This window comes from Callithrix jacchus, chromosome 12 (assembly GCF_049354715.1).
Source record: "Callithrix jacchus isolate 240 chromosome 12, calJac240_pri, whole genome shotgun sequence".
Taxonomy (NCBI): Eukaryota; Metazoa; Chordata; class Mammalia; order Primates; family Cebidae; genus Callithrix; species Callithrix jacchus.
In genome coordinates this window covers 94964118-94983596 of record NC_133513.1, presented here as the reverse complement: position 1 = coordinate 94983596, position 19479 = coordinate 94964118, and the positions used below count along the sequence as shown (strand labels likewise).

The 19479-nt window shown below is 41.0% G+C and overlaps 1 protein-coding gene across 10 annotated transcripts in view; it reads left to right on the top strand.

The window, feature by feature from the left end:
* ARMH3 (armadillo like helical domain containing 3) overlaps positions 1-19479 on the top strand; it is a 219724-nt gene that overhangs the window by 37512 nt on the left and 162733 nt on the right. For all 10 annotated transcript variants that reach the window (XR_004732135.3, XM_078346355.1, XM_035268873.3 and 7 more), the window contains 8 exons: positions 87-161; positions 279-365; positions 9409-9465; positions 10408-10451; positions 12101-12161; positions 13834-13880; positions 14369-14444; positions 16467-16560. Coding sequence is in view for 9 of the 10 variants with exons in the window: in XM_078346355.1 (XP_078202481.1) it covers positions 87-161; positions 279-365; positions 9409-9465; positions 10408-10451; positions 12101-12161; positions 13834-13880; positions 14369-14444; positions 16467-16560 (541 nt within the window). In the remaining variant the exon portion in view is untranslated. The remainder of the gene's footprint in view (positions 1-86; positions 162-278; positions 366-9408; positions 9466-10407; positions 10452-12100; positions 12162-13833; positions 13881-14368; positions 14445-16466; positions 16561-19479) is intronic.

Sequence of the window (19479 nt, the reverse complement as noted above, 5' to 3'; positions counted from 1 at the left end):
TATTTCTCTTAGATGCTAGGAAGGAGATTACATGAGATATCAGAATGCCTCAGTACAGACTTTAAAAAGCCTTTTATTGCATTCAGGTGACGGATAACATCAGCCAGAACACTATTCTTGAGTATGTAATGATCAACAGCATATTTGAAGCAATTTTACAGGTAGGTCAATTCCCTTGTTACCTCTTTCTCTTTGGGGTAAACCATCTCTTCAAATTTTCTCTGTATTCCGAGGAACCAGGAGTTAAAAGTCTCATGCATTTTTGGTTCTTGTTACAGATACTTTCACATCCCCCAAGTCGTAGGGAGCATGGGTATGATGCCGTTGTTCTCTTGGCTTTGCTGGTGAACTATCGAAAATATGAGGTAACTGGGACCTTTAGTGGATGGTTGTTATCTTCCTATAACCTTGTTAAATTTGGCCCCTCCTAAAGGACTTTGTTTAATGTAGAAGACATGTTCTTGGTAAATGGTATATAGATTAATTTTGATAACCTAGATTCTAAAATTTCTATATTAAATACATGGGGTAGAGGATCTAGTTGTTCAAAGGAATCCTGTGATGCAACTTCTAAGGAAGCGAGTAAGTACTTCCTAATGTGGTGATTCCCATACCCAGCTTACTAGAATCACCTAAGAATTTTTTAAAAAGAAAACATTTCTGGATCTTATTCTGCACATAGTAAATCAGAATCTTTTGGGGCTGGGGAAAAGAGGGACCTGGGAATTTTTTCTTTTTTTTAAGTTCTCCTATTGAATATGATGATTAGCCAGGATTGAGAACCACTGACCTAGTATATCTATTTTGAAAGATTTGATTTTTGTACAGTATGTGTCACTTAACAAGGATACATTCTGAGAAATGTGTCATTAGGCAGTTTTGTTGTCATGTGAATGTGAGAGAGTGTCTTTATACAAATTTAGATGGTATAGCCTGCTACATACTGAGGCTACATGATATAGCCTAGTACATACCTAAGCTACATGGTATAGCCTATTTCTCTTAGGCTACAAACCTGTATAGCATATGGCTATATTGAATACTGTAGGCAATTATAACACAGTAGTAATTATTTAAGTATTTAAGCATACCCAGCTGGGCATGGTGATTCACACCTATAATCCTAGTGCTTTGGGAGGCTGAGATGGGAGGATTGCTTGAGGCCTGGACTTTGAGACCAGTCTGATCCACATAGTAAGACACTGTCTCTACAAAAAAACTTAAAAATTAGCTGGGTGTGGTGGTATGCATCTGTAGTCTCAGCTACTTGGGAGGCTGAGGTAGGAGGATTGGCTGAGCCAAGGAGTTTGAGGCTGCAGTGAGTCATGATTACACCACTGCACTCCAGTCTGGGTGACAGAGTGAGACCCTGTCTTTAAAAAAAAAAAATCTACTACATACTGAGGGACGGTAGCTAAGTCTAGGGATGGTAGCTCACACCTATAATCCCAGAACTTTGGGAGGCCAAGGCTGGTAGATTGCTTGAGCCCAGGAGTTCAAGACCAGCCTGGCCATCATGGCAAAACTCCATCTGTATTTTTAAAAATATAAAAATGAGCCAGGCATGGTGGCAGATGCTGGTAGTCCCAGCTACTCAGGAGGCTGAGGAGGGAGGATGGCTTGAGCCCTGGAGGTGGAGGTTACAGTGAGATGAGATTGTGCCCCTATGCTCCAGCCTGGGTGAGGGTGACAAAGCCAGATCTTGTCTCAAAAACAAACATACAAAATCTAAACCTAGAAAAGGTATGGTGAAAGAATGATATAAAAGATGAAAAATATTCTTGTTGATCTTCATAAAACATAAAAAAGGTGATAAAATCAGACACCCTAATAGGACACTTTCTATGAATGGAGCTTGCAGGACTGGAAATTGCTCTGGGTGAGTCAGTGAGTGAGTGGTGAGTGAATGTGAAGGCCTAAGACATTACTGTACACTACTATAGACTTTTTTTTTTGGTTTGTTTTGAGACAGAGTCTTGATCTGTTGCCCAGGCTGTAGTGCAGTGGTGCAATCTCAGCTCACTGCAGTCTTTGCCTCCCAGGTTCAAGTGATTGTCCTGCCTCAGCTTCTTGAGTAGCTGGGAGTACAGGGACCTGCCATAGGTGCCTGTAGAAACAGGGTTTTACCATGTTGGCCAGGCTGGTCTTGATCCACCCGCCTTGGCCTCCCAGAGTGCTAAGATTACAGGTGTAAGCTACCGTGCCTGGCCACCTATCAACTTTGTAAACATTGTACACTTAGGCTATGTTAAATTTATGAAAACAATTTTTCTTTCTTTAATAATAACTTACTGTAACTTTTACTTTATAAACTAAAAGAATTAAAAGCTTTTTAACTCCTTTGTAATAACATTTAGCTTGAAACACAAACATATTGTACTATAGATTGTCATGTTGGCCAGGCTGGTCTCAAACTCCTGACCTCATGTGATCTTGGTCTCCCAAAGAGCATAAAAAACATATCTTTATTCTGTAAGCTTTTTTCAGTTAAAAAAATTTTTTTAAACTTATTAGTTAAAAACTGAGACATGGACAGGTATACTGGCTCACGCCTGTGTTCCCAGCACTTTGGGAAACCTAGGCAGGCAGATCACAAGGTCAGGAGTTCAAGACGAGCCTGGCCAATATGGTGAAACCCCATCTCTACTAAAAATACAAAAATTAGCTGGGTGTGGTGGCGGGCACCTGTAGTGCCAGCTACTCAGGAGGCCGAGACAGGAGAATCACTTGAACCTGGAGGCAGATGTTGCAGTGAGCTGAGATTGTGCCATTGCACTCCAGCCTGGGCAACTGAGCGAGACTCCATCTCAAAAAAAAAAAAACAAAAAAAAAAACAAAGCAAAAGTGGGACACAAACACACAAATTAGCATAGGCCTATACAGGGTCCGGATGGTCAGTATCACTGTCTTTCGCCTCCACATTTGGACGGTCTTTAGGGAAATAATACACATGAAGCTGTTATTTCCTGTGATAATGCTTTCCTCTGGAATACCTGCTCAAGGACCCACCTTCGGTTATTTTACAGTTAACTTTTTTTCTTTTAATAAGTAGAAGGAATACAATAGAAAATAACACTAAAAAATATAGTTAGACTGGTCATGGTGGCTTATGCCTGTAATCCCAGCACTTTGGGAGGCAGAGGTGGGTGGATCACCTGAGGTCAGGAGTTTGACCATCCTGGCCAATATAGCGAAACCCTATCTCTACTAAAAATACAAAAAATTAGCTGGGCATGGTGGTGCACACCTTTAGTCCCAGCTACTCAGGAGGCTGATGCATGAGAATTGCTTGAACCCAGGAGGTGGAGGTTGCAGTGAGTTGAGATTGCACCAATGCACTCCAGCCTGGGTGAAAAAGCAAGGCTCCATCTCAAAAGAAAAAATAAGTATATTAAATACATAAACCAGTAACATAGTCGTTTATTATCATTATCCAGTATTGGGTAGTATGCATAATTGTATGTGCTATACTTTTTCTTTTGAGATGGAGTCGCGCTCTGTTGCCCAGACAAGTGTAGTGACATGATCTCGGCTCACTGCAACCTCCATTTCTGAGGCTCTAATGATCCTCCTGCCTCAGACTCCTGAGTAGCTGGGACTACAGGCATGCGCCACCATGCCCAGCTATTTTTTTTTTATTTTTGGTAGAGATGGGGTTCAACATATTACCTAGGCTGGTCTTGAACTCCTGAAGTGATCTGCCCACTTCAGCCTCCCAAAATGTTGGGATTATAGTAGTGAGCCACTGTGCCTGGCTGATAATTGTATGTCCTATACTTTTATATGACTGGCAGCACAGTAGGTTTCCTTACACCATTATCACCACAAATATGTGAGTAATGAATGGGTTGCACTATGTGATAATGGCTAAAATGTCACTGGGTTATAGGGATTTTTCAGTTCCATTATAATCTCATGGGATCACCGTAGAATATGCAGTCTATTATGGACCAAAATGTCTTTATGCAACATGTCACTGTATATCAGATTTCCTTATCCCTGTATATCAGATCTCCTTATGCAGTCTACTTATATAAGTATCACTGTTGGCCTAGAAACTCCTTCTGATTTTAATGAAAAATTGAAGTCAGTGCCTTATTTATCCCAGTTCGGGAGTTCTTTTTGCCCCTGAATTAATCAGGGTGCAGATTTATAGGTTTTTTTAGATGAACAGATGAAGAGCAGAATCCAAAGATTTATACTTGGATTGGCACATGTATTTGATTTTCTTCAAAAGACAGAATAGACAGAAAAGGAAGGGGACCACTCAAGGAAGACAGGGGTTTTCATTGGAGATTGCTTTTGAGGAGTAGGAGGCATTTGGCACTGAGTTTGGGCACTAGGAGCATTTTGCTGAATCCGAAAGTCAGGGGTTTCACTGAGGCAACCTGACTTTGTTCACTTAATAAGTAGCAATACTACGAGAATTAAGCCAGCTGGACAGAGAATTTTCTTTTTTGAGCTTCTGAATCTTCACCTACTGATTTTTTTTTTTCTTTTGAGACAGAGTCTTTCTCTGTTGCCAGGTGCCAGCCAGGCTGGAGTGCAGTGGCGCGATCTCGGCTTACTGCAACCTCCTCCTCCCGGGTTCAAGCAATTCTCCTGTCTCAGCCTCCCGAGTGGCTGGGACTACAGGCGTGAGCCACCACACCCAGCTACTTCTTTGTATTTTTTTTGGTAGAGATGGTGTTTCACCATGTTGGCCAGGATGGTCTCGATCTCTTGACCTCATGATCTGCCCGCCTTGGCCTCCCAAAGTGCTGGGACTATAGGTGTGAGCCACCTCGCCCAGCCCACCTAGTGATTTTTGATATGATAAAGCCTAGGTAGGCTTTATTTGGCCAGGTTGAAAGTGATGTGTAACACAAAATCTGGAGCTTATTCTTTTTTTTTTTTTCCGAGGCGGAGTCACTGTGTCACCCAGGCTAGAGTGCAATGGTGTGATCTTGGCTCACTGCAGCCTCCTCCTCCCAGGTTCAAGCAATTCTCTTGCCTCAGCCTCCTAAGTAGCTAGGACTACAGGCACGTGCCACCACACCCGGCTAATTTTTGTATTTTTAGTAGAGACAGGTTTTCACTGTGTTAGCCAGGATGGTCTCGAACCTGGAGCTGATTCTTATAAGAGATATATAAAAGCAGGGGAGGTTGTGAGAAAGGAATATTTATTTATTTATTTTTTGAGAAGGAGTTTCACTCTTATTACCCAGGCTGGAGTGCAATGGCTCTATCTCAGCTCACCGCAACCTCCGCCTCCTGGGTTCAAGCAATTCTCCTGCCTCAGCCTCCTGAGTAGCTGGGACTACAGGCGTGCGCCACCATGCCCAGCTAATTTTTGTATTTTTAGTAGAGACGGTGTTTCACCTTGTTGACGAGGATCGTCTCGATCTCTTGACCTCATGATCCATCCGCCTTGGCCTCCCAAAGTGCTGGGATTATAGGCATGAGCCACCATGCCCGGCCGAGAAAGGAATACTTAATGAGGGACTAGAATATGCAGAACAATGTTAATGTGTTATAAATGCCAAGATCTGATTGCTTTTATTGTGTTAGAGGAACTGATGAATGTGTATAGAGCTCCTAATAAATATGAAATTTATTCCCAACACCTGTTTTACTGATGATCTGGAGGGGTTGGCATGGTAGCCATCTTGATCTCTGTCATGTGTAATAGCCTCTGGGGCCTCATTACAACAGCCAGAAAAATAGCTGTGGAAAATGCTGAGGATAGTTAAAGAGAGGTGAGGGTTATATGTGATAGGAACACACTATCATCAGTAATGAATATTTTCGGAATATTCTCCTGGATGCAGGCCATTCTGAGGCAATGGCTTGGCTTCCCTGATTGTGTTCTGAATCCTGGCTCAGCTCTGTAGGGCTCTCTGAAATGTCATCCTGAAATATTGGACATGGCCAAGGAACTGGAGAGAATCATATTTCTGGAATGAGGTATGCATCTCTAGTCTTTCAGAAGCCCCCAGAAGAATTAATATAGTGGGCAAGGGCGAGCTTGTGGGCCTAATTTATCTGGGCTTTGCAGTTTTTGATATAAATCATTCACCAGAAACCATTAAGGAAGCCTGATGATCATGGAGCGGGAAGATTTTTGACAGGAACGTGAGGAATTCTGGATCAACATGGCAAAACCAAAGCTGGTAAAATTCTGTGCAAACTAGCATGAGAGACTGTGCTAGGGAGAAAAGCATTCTAGCCATCAATCTCATAATCAGTGGGGTAAGTTGTAACCTTACCAGAAGGGTACCAAGGCACAGAGAGGCTGGGCACCCAACTAAGCACAGTCAAAGTGTCAAAGTGAAGATGTTATTGGACTTAAGGAATAAAAGTGATGGAAAAGATACCATGTAGTAAATGTGTAGTTCTTCCTCACTTCAAATAACGTATTCTATTTTAATAATTTCATCTAAAGAGACAGAAGAGCCTCCAAAAAACGTCTAGGGAAGAGCAATGAAAAATAGTATGTGTAGCTTTGATCAAATGAAGGCAGGACTCTATTAGAGTGCTACTGTGAAGACTCACAGAGTTTGTAATTCTGTCTAATGGATGAAAAGTAGATTGCCTCCGGTTTTAAAAAGTGACCAGCACAACAGGTGTATAGTTTTAAAAATCAGCATCTGGTAAAATAGAAATTTTCACAACATTAAGATCCTGGCTTTCTAGGCTGGCCAAGTCTATTGAGATGAAGTGACTCAGACCCCAACTGTTTCCTAGAGCATGACATTTCTCAGAAATTACCATACTGTTTATTATGTCTAATTGCAAGTTGTTCCTTTTCTCCCCACACTTCCCTTTTTCCTAAAGAGCTTGCCTTTGCATGTGATAATAATGTAAAAGGAGAAAAAAATATAGCTACCTATATCAATTATTGAGCCTTTAGCTACTGTGCTAAAGATTTGATGTGTCTTACTTCATTTAAGCCTTGTAGCAACCACAGCATAAAAAATACAGGTTGACCATCTCTAATCTGAAAATTTGAAATCCAAAATGCCCCCAAATCTGAAACTTTCTGAATACCAACATGACACTCCTTGACTTCCTAGGCTCACGTGATCCCCCCACCTTAGCCTTCCGAGTAGCTGGGACTACAGGCACGTGTCACTATGCCCAGCTAACTTTTTTTTTTTTTTTTTTTTGAGATGGAGTCTCGCTCTGCCACCCAGGTTGGAGTGCAGTGGTGCAATCTTGGTTCACTGCAACCTCCGCCTCCTGGGTTCAAGCAATTTTCCTGCCTCACCCTCCCAAGAAGCTGGGATTACAGGCATGCTCCACCACACCTGGCTAATTTTTGTATTTTTAATGGAGACGGGTTTCTCTATGTTGGTCAGCTGTTCTTGAACTCCTGACCTCAGGTGATCCACCTGCCTCAGCTTCCCAAGATGCTGGGATTACAGGAGTGAGCTACCGTGCCTGGCCCCAGCTAACTCTTTAATTTTTCATAGAAATAGGGATTTGTCATGTTGTCCAAGCTGGTTTCAAACTCCTGGGCCAAGTGCTCTTTCCACCTTGGCCTCCCAAAGTGTTAGGATTACAGGTATGAGCCACCATGACCAACCCTAAAGCATTTTAGATGAGATACTCAACCTGTATCCTCATTTTGCAGATGAGGAAATAGAAACTTACCCTAATGTGCCTAATTTGTCACACTAAGCAGAAGAACTAGAATGCAGACCTTTGCTTGGAAATCAAATGATCCTGATTAACACCTAAACAGGCTGGGCGCGGTGGCTCACACTTGTAATCTCAGCACTTTCGGAGGCTGAGGCAGGGGGATCACTTGAGGTTGGGAGTTTGAGACCAGCCTGACCAACTTGGAGAAACCCTTGTCTCTAATAAAAATACAAAATTACCTGGGCATTGTGGCACATGCCTGCAATCCCAGCTACTCAGGAGGCTGAGGCAGGAGAATCACTTGAACTGGGAGGCGTAGCTTGTGGTGAGCCGAGATCACGCCATTGCCCTCCAGCCTGGGAAACAAGAGGGAAACTTCGTCTAAAAAAACAAACAAACAAACAAAAAACCTTAAAGCAGCCTACTTTTGGGAAGATGAGTGACCAGAACTTTAAAAAATCATGCCAAGAAATAGTGGTCTGCTCTTTCTAGTGTTACTCTCATCATGGCAGCATCTCTAAGTCAGCTGATTTTGCTTGATTTTCTTTTCTGAGGATTCACTTGCTTGGGATCTTCTCTGAGGTCTGTAGAATTGGCAGAATTTTACTGTTGGTTATAGGAAGAAGTGTTGAGAGCCTTTCTTCTGTCAGATCAAGTAACAAATGGCGTGGGGTTTACACCTTAAGTTGTGTTGCATTAAACCTTATAAACATTTGAGCTGTTAAGAAAGCAAAGCTGTCTCGTTCTCTGTTCCCAACTGACATGTGAAAGATGCCCTCAGAAGCTTGGTTAAATAGGTCTGTGTGGGGAATGAGTCTTTCAGTTGGGTTTTCAAGTTTCTCAGTAATGAGTTTTTTGGTAGCTGTAGAAACTGCCAGTCTGAGAACTATTGTTCCTTGCCTCTCTTAGATTAGATTTGGTGCCTGATCTATATGAAATCTTTCCTCACATCCTATAGGTGCAAGGAAAGGTCATTTGTTCTCATCCTCTTGTAGGAGATGGTCCAATTGCTTTATTAGTTTAAATATATGTTCATTTTCTTATGCTGCCCAACTGAGATTGGGTCTGTAATAACTCAAGAATCCTTCCAGTGCTGCAAGTGATGGGACAATCATTAAATCCCAGTGTTCTGACCAGATTGTTGTTTGGATAATTACATTCTTTTTTTCAGTTCCCCCTGCAGTGTTATTTGGTTATCAGATCTCCATAAATGGCCTCTCTGGCTGTTAAGCAGCTGCCACTTTCCACCCCAAGGTGGCTTTGTTTTACGGGTGGGTGAATCAGTCCTTGCATATAGTTTGTGAAATGGTTAGGGAGCCTTTGGGATGAAAATGTAAGTTAGCAACTTGTAAATATGTGCCTTATGGCAAGAAGCTTTTATGTCCCCCAAAAGACAGCTATCCCTATGGACTTAGCAAATTATTGGTAGAGTAGGACAAAGTGAGTTCTGTGGAGCATTCACTTACTTTCTAGATGCAAGTAAAAGGAAAGATGGTAGAAGTGGTAGACATAGGCCTGCACTGATTCCACCTAAGGAAAAATACAGGTAGAACAGAACTGAGGTATGTGTATGTATCTGTGTGTACACTTGATGGATGCCCATATACACTGAGAAATTAACTGGAAATCGGAGGAGTCAGCAGGCAATATGGATTGGGGCTGTGTATCAGGAGCATTGCGTAGAGAGAGGGCCTTATAGAAGCATTTCTGTTAATACTTTTTAAAAGCTAATGGGCTTTCTTAACTAGGTCACACTTACCTGGAGTCTATTCTCTTATTTAACAGTCTGTGAATCCTTATATTGTGAAGCTATCTATTGTGGATGATGAGGCCACACTCAATGTGAGTATCTGGATCCTTGTGTATTTTCTTACTAATTTGCATTCAGTGGCATTACTTTTAGTGGACATTTAGAACAGAAAGCTATCCTGTCAATTTCATCTGGTTATAGAGAGGGAATTAATATTTCCTTTTAGTGCATCAGTGCTACTGTTTTACTGTCTTCTGACTTATTTGCTTGCTAATCGTAATGAAGTGGTTGGTTATGTTTCATGTTATAGTGTGCTGAAGTTGATTATCCTACAAAGTCAATAAATTACACATTCAAGAATAAGAAAGCTTAGATAACTAAATGATGGGAGATTCCTTCTTTTAGAACTAGCCAGACAGTATTTATAGCCTGACTTGGTGAAGTGGAAACGGGGATGATCTATATCTGCTATATATATTCTTGAAAGTTTGGGAAATTACGTCTGATCTCTGAATATAGGAAGGAATAAGATGACCAGTGTCTTGCTTTATTCCCTTTCCATCCTGCCCAACTTTCTGGGGGAAGTTGATAAGTCACTTTAACATTTACTTAATGCTACTTCCCTTTACATTCCTGTGGCCTGAAAGACAGTGGCTTATCGATGTTCACCTTCATTTAGCATGGACTCATTGTCGCTTTGCCTGGCTGTTTTGGAGACATCTGAGGGATTTTTGTTTAACTGGATATTCTCTTTCAAAGTGAAAATGATCCCAGTGAAATTGTCAATAATGTGGGCTGGTCTGTTTCACGTCTTGATAATCCATTTTAATTGTACCTGGGAACATTAAGATAATTAGATAAGAAAAATCTTCCCAAAGTAGTTCCTTTTGATGCTTTGACAGTGCATCTCAGAATTTCTGTCCTTGTTGCCAACTTTCAGGCTACTTAATGTTCTTCCTGACCTAGTTCTAGCATTGTCACCAACCCCCAAAGGCTACTGTCTTATTTCACCTGTGCTGTCTTTTCCCTTCTAGGGAATGGGGCTTGTAATTGCTCAGGCTTTGTCTGAATACAACAGGTAAGTTCACCTTTCCAAAATGGAAGGGGGTCTAATTTTCATTTGAATTGGTTGATAGAGTTTTATTAGAGTTCTTGGGTAAAACTGACTTCTTACCTAGTCTAAGAGTATTCAGAGGTACAGCAGGGATTCAGAGGGATTAGCAGGGATTGTTTTTAACAACAGGGGAAAAGTAGCCACTGCATTGGTGTCTCTTTAGTTTAGGCAATTAGGCACATTCCTTTGCAACTTCTGGTATTTTATTATAGAGCATTTTAACTAGTCTTCCAGCCACAAGTGGTCACTTACATTTAGTCCAGTGTATCATACATGTATTTTCTATGTTAAAAAGGTTGTGGAGACTGCTTTTTTGTTATCTTAAAAAAATATATAAAAGGAGAAAGTATATTAAGGTAGTCCTATTTTGCAGATGTTTATTTTTTGTCAACTTCCCAGAGTCCCTGTTTCTCTTGGGGGCTCCCATCATTGATGCTCACTTTCCCTTTTGCTGGAAGGATCTGACATTAGTGAATGGAAACCAGAAGTATCCCTAATCCTGGCAAGGGCCAGGCAGATCTTTCCATGTTCCTCTCTAGACTTTTCTCACAGACAGTTGGGTATCAGAACTTCAAATCTGTCTCATATCTGCAGAGTTTAGTTTATTGATTTCCTTTCTCCTCCTTTAAAAAGAAACAAAATTTTCAGTGTTCTAGCCTTAAAGTAGTTTTACTGTCACACTTTTCAAGTAATAGATTGTTGGAGATGTTGGAGAAATAACTGGATCAGCTATATGTTAGGGCAGTTGCACAGTTTTGCAGCTTTCTTTCTGTTTTTTTTTTCTTTGAGATGGAGTCTCACTCTTGTTACCCAGGCTGGAGTGCAGTGGTGTGATCTTGGCTCACTGCCTCCTCCGCTTCCCAGGTTCAAGTGATTTTTCTCTCTCAGCCTCCTGAGTACCTGGGACTACAGGCACGAGCCACCATGCCCAGCTAATTAAAAAAAAATTTTTTAGTAGATACGGGGTTTTACCATATTGGCCAGGCTGGTCTCAAACCCCTGACCTCATGATATGCCTGCCTCCCAAAGTGCTGGGATTACAAGCATAAACCATGGCACCCAGCTGCAGCTTTCTTTCTTTCTTTTTTTTTTTTGAGATGGAGTCTTGCTCTGTTGTCAGGCTGAAGTGCAGTGGCCCCATCTCGGCTCACTGCAACCTCCACCTCCTGAGTTCAAGCGATTCTCCTGCTTCAGCTTCCCGAGTAGCTGGGACTACATGTGCAGGCCACCACACCCAGATAGTTTTTGTGTTGTAGGTAGAGACAGGGTTTCACAGTGTTGGCCAGGATGGTCTCAATCTCTTGACCTCATGATCCTCCCACTTCGGCCTCCCAGAGTGCTGGGATTACAGGCATGAGTCACCGCACCTGACCTGCAGCTTGCTTTTTAAAGTCTCTCCCTAAGTAGCTAGGGATTTTGGTACATACTACCTCAAGAGCAGACAGGGTGTCTCTTAGCTTGCAGGGATTGTCACAATGCTTGATTGTCACAATGCTTTAGTTTTCTGGAGTCAGAGAATTCTAAGAGTGCTCCATTCTGATTACCCAAAATGCCAAGGACAAAGTCATACTTGATAAATAATCCTAAAGTTGAATTTAGTTCTTTTTGTTTAGGCAGTATAAAGACAAGGAAGAAGAACACCAAAGTGGTTTTTTCTCTGCTTTAACAAATATGGTAAGTCCTGCTTTTTCTTTTCTTCTGCTCATTAACAATGTGGTCTGCAGGGGTGGACAAATCAGGGCTCCGAAGTTCAGATATTTGAAGTGATGGCATGATGACAAGAGAGGCTGTTCAGAGCAGATTTTCTTGGGGAGTGTATTTTCCTTTAGTGAGTTTCTTTCTTTCTTTTTTTTTTTTTTTAATTCCCACTTTTGATGTGCCTTTAGTGAGCTTCAAAACCAAGTGAGATAGGGGAAAGGAGAGCTTCAATTTCTCTGGGACTTAGTTTTTCCACATTAATTATTTAATTAATTTTTTAAAGGCTAAAGAAAAGGTACACATTAAACCAGACTTTTGCTTCCTGAAGAGTTGGCCCCATTTGGGCACTGACCCTGTAGAACACCGAAGAGTAGGGTTTGGATCTGAGTTCTCCCCTGAGTGCTCCTTTGTTGTCTGCTGTGGCTGGTTAGATCCTCATAGCTGGTCCTGGGGTTTAGCGATTGTGAAGTAGATCTGAGGCACTCTTCTAGCAGCTTAGGGTTTAGGCTTAGAGGTCTGAATTTTAGGGAAGTTATTGGTCCAGTTTCCAAGACTCCAGGGCAAGGTTTCTCACCCTTGGATTTTGGTACCAGGTAATCTGGGACTGATTTTGAAGAGATAAATCTAGGAGATTCTAGAATCTAGGCAGATTCAGAAAGTCTGTCTTCTGGGCATTCGTATCTAAATAATCAGTTCTAGGGTAAGAGTTTTTTAGTTCATTGCAAGAAGCAGTTGCCTCCTCTCTTCCTCCACTTCTGCAGTTTTTTTCCCCCAATGCTTAGAATTGTTCCTTCTGCCTTCTCAGCCTATTCTTAGGAAGGGGCCTGATAAACTCTTAACTCCAGAATGTAAATGAGTGAAGTCTCTCAGGGACTACAAGAATATGAGTTTTATGTTGGTATTTGATTAAATGAATTAGATACAGTTTTACTGCTCCCAGTTATCTCTGCCTTTCAGTCAAGTTTTCAGAAAGTTTTGTTCCAAACACATGAAACTCTAGCAGCATAGGTTTGTGTATAGTTTCATGCATAATTAAGGAAGTGGGAAAGGTATTTTTATGGGGGATTAGGCATCTTAGTGCCTCTGACATCATATGCATTAGAGGCAGCCTACTCTGTTTACTTATTCACTTGCTCTGACTAGGACACAAACTAAAGATTTTGTTGTCTGAAAAATGGAGAGTGGATCTCATATAGAGAGCTTTGGTCTGAAACCCAAATATTGTTCCCAAAGATAGCTCTATGTTGGTTGAAGTCAGCTTGGTTTCTGTGAAGTTTTTCCTAAGTTAGTTTCTGACTTCAAATAAGCAAGTTCTAGGAAAGATACAGAGTGATGAGGATGTGTAGGTTGACTGTCAGAGTGACTAAACTTACACATTGAAAAGGAGAGTTGGACAAAAGTACTAGGCTTTTGCTTTAAGACCCTTTAAGGCAAGATGATTCAGTAGGATTCTCATTATTTCATTTATTACTTATGAGTCTTTTAAGATTTTCAAAGTGGGCTGGTTTTGGTGTGTGTGACTTATGGTCCAGAGTTCCAAGTTCCCCCCAGCTGGAAGCAGCTTTTTTTTTTTTCTTTCACTGATAAAAAACAAAGCTGCTCTCCCAGCCTCCTGCTATAAGTCTGCAATTCCCCTTTTCTTCCACAGGTGGGCAGCATGTTCATAGCAGATGCCCATGAGAAAATCTCAGTACAGTAAGTGCCTGACATTCTTCTGCAGTGACTTGGACTTTTGTGTGGGCTGTCCTGCTGGATATGAGTGTGCAGTGTTACCTGTTTGTTAATCTTTTACAGACTCATACTTTTTTGGTGATTTTCAAATGTCTCATGGGTTTTGAACAATAATGGACCCTTAGAAATTTCTGCTGAACAACTGTTCCCAGCCTATCTCGGCAATGAAACAAAAGAGGAATGGGTGTCTGAGCCAGTTGACTTAGCTGGGTTGAGGTGGAAAAGCAGAGGGAAGGTAATGAAGTAGATGAGAACTAGTCCTAAGGAATTAAAGTTAAGGCCCTGACTCCTGCCGATACACTTTGCATATGCCCAAAAGGTGAGTAAAGGGGAACTTTAGAAATGCAAAGAGATTGATAATCAGGTGCTGGGGTATAATCTTATCCTGATAGTTATACTGTTTTAACTCCCCCACTATAAGAGCCACTCCAATTTGTTCTCTTTTTCTTTAGAACCAATGAGGCCATTCTTCTGGCACTTTATGAAGCTGTTCATTTAAATCGCAACTTCATCACAGTATTAGCTCAGGTTGGTTACATTAAAAATTCCAGTGTTTTTTTTCTCCTTGAATTTCATACCGATTCATTCCATTGAAAAGCTAATCTGGCTGTACTTGTTTAAACCGTGTTTTGCATTGGTAAGTGGTAGTAACAAGGAGTTGCATCAGTTGCCTTTGTTTCCTGCTATCCTCAAATACAGATGTTTCTATCTGGTACTGAAATGGGTCTAATAATGTGCAAAGTTAGTGGTTTTGGCCAGTTTACTGATTATGTTAACCCAAATGAGTTGTGATTACTTCATTTTGCTCACTAGAAATCCCTGGTATTATCTGCTATGTGGATTTTTATATTGGGCTTTCTGCTTTCCAAACCACTGTGGAATTACAACCGGAGATAAAATAGGCCAAGTCACTCATCTTATTATCTCACCAATTTCCAGAAGAAAAACTAAAAGATATGCTGGCCAGGATAAGGTTAGCTGTTAACAGATAACATGGTCTACATACATTGAAAGGAAGTCATAGAATACTGAGCACTGGGAGGGCACTGTAGTTTACGCCTGTAATCCCAGCACTTTGGGAGGCCAAGGCAGGCGGATCACCTGAGGTAAGGAGTTTGAGACCAGCCTGACCAACATAGCAAAACCCTGTCTCTACTAAAAATACAAAAATTAACTGGGGGTGGTGGCAGGCATCTGTATTCCCAGCTACTTGGGAGGCTGAGGCATGAGAATCACTTGAACCTTGAAGGTGAAGGTTGCGGTAAGCCAAGATTGCACCATCGTACTCCAGCCTGGGTGATAGAGCCAGACTCTGTCAAAAAAAAAAAAAAAAAAGAATACTGAGCACTGGGTCACATGCCTGAGGGACAGCCTCAGTAATTGATGTAGAGGGAGTCTAAGTAGACTGAGAACTCAAGAGCTGTAACCATCTTAAAAAATGGAAGTGTTTTTATCTTAAATCCAGACTGTTTAAAATATATATGTAGTGTTCTTTTAAGGGAAAGTTTGCTTATGCTTTTTCTCAAAGGGCAGATGTATATGGAATCTGTTGATCTGAATTTTAACAAAAAAAAAATAAGGTCATGCTTAAAAAGCATTGTGCTGGTTTGAGATCTGCTTCAGAGAACACTTATCAATTTTCATGACTGATAACATGGAGACTTCAGTTATTACTTTCACTCTGTTCCTTACCTGATCTCCAAATCTTATAATTGATTTTGAAGGAAGAGGTGAGGAAGGTAAAGGGCCAGTAAAGTTGTTGGAAAAGTTAAAAACAGCGATCACTAGGCTTAATTCTCAAAAGCTGATGTGGCAGGAATGGCTAAGAAAAGTTAGGGACAGAAGAGTCATCTGTTTTGGTCGCTACTGGGTGTCTCACTATATCTTGCCTCCCAATGAAGGCACACACACTTGCTGGTTGTGGAACAGGAAGGCCGCCATATGAATAGGTCTTTTTGTAGTACCTGGTATCCCTTTGACTCATCTATATCTGCTAGTCAATTATGTGGTTATCAGAACAGGCTATTGATGTGATTTAGGTTGATCTGATGAGATCCTACGTCCGAATGGGATTGCAAATATTCTCTGCTCTCTTGTAGAATAATCCTGTATATTTGTTTGCCCCAGTTTTTTTTTTTTTCAATTTCTATGGTGCCACAGAAAAACTTACATAATGGGAACCTAGTTCTTAAGATAAATTAGCACACACAGCTTCTTATTAGAAGTTAGCAAGCATCAACAGTAATCAAGTACTCATGAGAAATAAATGCAGAAGTAGTCCTTCTTCAGTGACTTTTCTAATTATGAGACTAGGAGCACAGTAGCTTGGTGGTCCCACCCACTCAGGGTACTTAGCAGGAGAGCACTTGAACCTAGGACTTTGAGACCAGCTTGGACAACACAGCAAGATGCTGTCTCAAAAAAAAAAAAAAAAAAAAAAAAAAAGAAAATTTATAAGGCCCGGAATATCAGTCCTTACCAGTATTAGGCACTTGATACTCTGGGAAAACTGGATTTTCTGTTTTCTTACACATCTGTGTTCTTTTTCAGAGCCATCCAGAAATGGGCTTGGTGACGGCCCCTGTCAGTCCTGCTCCTACAACCCCAGCCACACCACTTGGGACTACACCACCCTCCTCTGATGGTGAGCTCACCACCACTTTGCTTTTCTTGATAAATATGATCGTAGATCTCTCAGAGTGAGCATAGCTGTGTTGAACAAAGAATGTGGTTGTTAATTCTTTCCACTACATTTGTCTGTAGTACTATCCTTCAGGCCTCCTAAAGTTTCAAAGAAAACTTCAGAAAAGACAGTCCAGTGATTTTCTCTGCAAAAGAAACTTAGATAACTCCAGCTTTTCCTGCTCAGGGAATAGTTACAGAGTTGTGGAGTGCTAGACCTGAAAGGTCAGTAATGTCTGTCCTGCCACTCTGTTAGGGTCCTTGTGAGACTAAGATGAGATATTTTGTGAAAAATGCCACCTTGTGATTATAAAGCACTGAAATGAATATAAAATAGTAATATTATCTCATGTTACCATTTGATCAGTGGGGGAATTGAGGCCAGAGAAATGAAGCAGTTTACTTAAGATTAGTGAGAGTAGAGACTGAGAATCTAAACACGTAAGCAGAGCAGAATAATGTCTGTTTTGTTTACTACTATATGCCCAGCATAGTGCCTGGCATGATAATTGCTTAATAAATATTTGTTGAATAAATGAATGAGAATGTGAACCTAGGATTCACTCACTGTTAATGTGTCTGTCAGCCACTTGCAGTTGGAAATGACAGACTTTGAGTGTATTATCATTGGGAGTTTAGTGGGTATGTAAGATTTCTCTCCCTCAAAACAACAATAATGAAAATTTCCCCTTCCTAAATCTTGTGGCTGGAACCTAAGAAAAAGGCAACAGAAAAGAAATTATGAATTTTTGCCAAAAACTTTGAGTTCTATTATAGGCTCAGTGTGTTTGGTGGAATATTGTAATCTAAAAACAATCTATGTTAATATTTGATGTTGTAGTTCAAAGGTTGACCTCATTTTGGGTAAAGAAGTACAGAAAATCTGGCTGGGCGCGGTGGCTCACGCCTGTAATCCCAGCACTTTGGGAGGCTGAGGCGGGTGGATCACGAGGTCAAGAGATCGAGACCATCCTGGTCAACATGGTGAAACTCCGTCTCTACTAAAAATACAAAAAATTAGCTGGGCATGGTGGTGCGCGCCTGTAATCCCAGCTACTCAGGAGGCTGAGGCAGGAGAATTGCCTGAACCCAGGAAGCGGAGGTTGCGGTGAGCCGAGATGGCGCCATTGCACTCCAGCCTGGGTAACAAGAGCGAAACTCTGTCTCAAAAAAAAAAAAGTAGTACAGAAAATCTAACTTTGATCTTTTCTTTTTGCCTCCCCACTATTTGTTTGTGAAATGACTTTATTTATCCTTTCTCTTCTTTAAGTTTTCATATAACACCTGTGGTAATAACATTTCAAGGCAGCATAAGCAGTGCAGAACTGTGACAGGGAGGTGCTGTTGTTAGTCATATGTATGGTAGCAAATTGGATCTGTTTAGAATTGAAAGCCAAAACCCAAAATACCTTTTTTTTCTTTCTTTAAGACAACATCTCGCTCTGTCATTTAGGCTAGAGTGCAGTGGTCTGATCTCAGCTCACTGCAACCTCTGCCTCCCAGGTTCAAGTGATTCTCAGGCCTCAGCCTCCTGAGTAGCTGCGATTACAGGCATGTACCGCCACGCCCGGCTAATTTTTGTATTTTTAGTAGAAATGGGATTTCACCACGTTGGCCAGGCTGGTCTCAAACTCCTGACCTCAGGTGGTCCGCCTGCCTTGGGCTCCCAAAATGCTGGGATTACAGGTATGAGCCACCATGCTCAGCCCCAAAATATCTTACTGAGGAGCAAGTAGTAAGACTTGCCTACTTGTCTCTGTTTATTCAGGCCACAGAATAACCCAATGGAAATACTATACTTTCTCTTTAAGGATGAAGCCTGCCCGGTTACCATGGATATTAAAAGCCATATATATATATGTATGAGTTCCATGTGATGTTGGGGTTTGGATGCTTCAGAGAACTGCCTTTCAAACTGTTCATTGTGAACACTTCCACCCACACATTTGATTATGCAATGGCAGGATTTGTGCTTACTTACCTACAACCAGTGAGCTTTTATTTTTTCTAGTGGGAAGATCAAGTCAGCCCACTTTCAAATGACTGTCTCCCTTGACAAAAGCTGCTGGGAAGAATTATGAAGCCAAAGATCAAGGAATGACTCTTGCTTAGGAAGAAGATTTTAATTTGTGAGGGATTTTATTCTGTCTCTGTTCTATTTGTTCTATTCCTTGTCTCCTAACTCATTTCCTTCTGTAGGGGTCCTAAGTATTACAACCTTGTTCTTAATTTTTGCAGCTTAATTATAGTGGTATTCAGTAGCCCAGTTATATTTAAAGGTATGTCACCAGAGCCATTATTTTTAAAAGCCAGCAGTTTAGCTATAAAATTTGTTCTCAGCTCAGACTTGACATTTGACAACTCAGCCTTGGCATGAGAGGACTTTCTGGTAAACTAAAAATATATATACTTCTATATTTCTACATATTATATAAGATAGTTTTCCAGTTATTGCTGTGTATGAGCAGGAAAAAAGCCCCACCTACCAGTTAGGTACCTCCTTGTATTGGACAAAGGGATAATTATAGGTTCTGAGCTTCAAAACAGGCTGTGGTTTGAAATGACAGTCTTAGGTCATTAACCCATAACATGAATTAAAACCTTTTAGTATTTCAACATAAAATATATTTGTCTTATATTAGCTTTTGGAGGCCTAACTGGGAAGATAGCCAGTGGTTTGGCATGCCGATTTCTCTTTATAAGGCTTTTTGTTGTGCTTGCTGTTTATTATGGGTTCATAATATCCAAATGTTTCCCACTGTTAATAAACGTTCTCTGCATATATTGTAATAACTCCAGAGGGATATGTTATGTTTATGAATACATATTATGAGTAATATCCCAAACTCAACTGAGTCTTCATGGCTGAAAATGTAGCAGA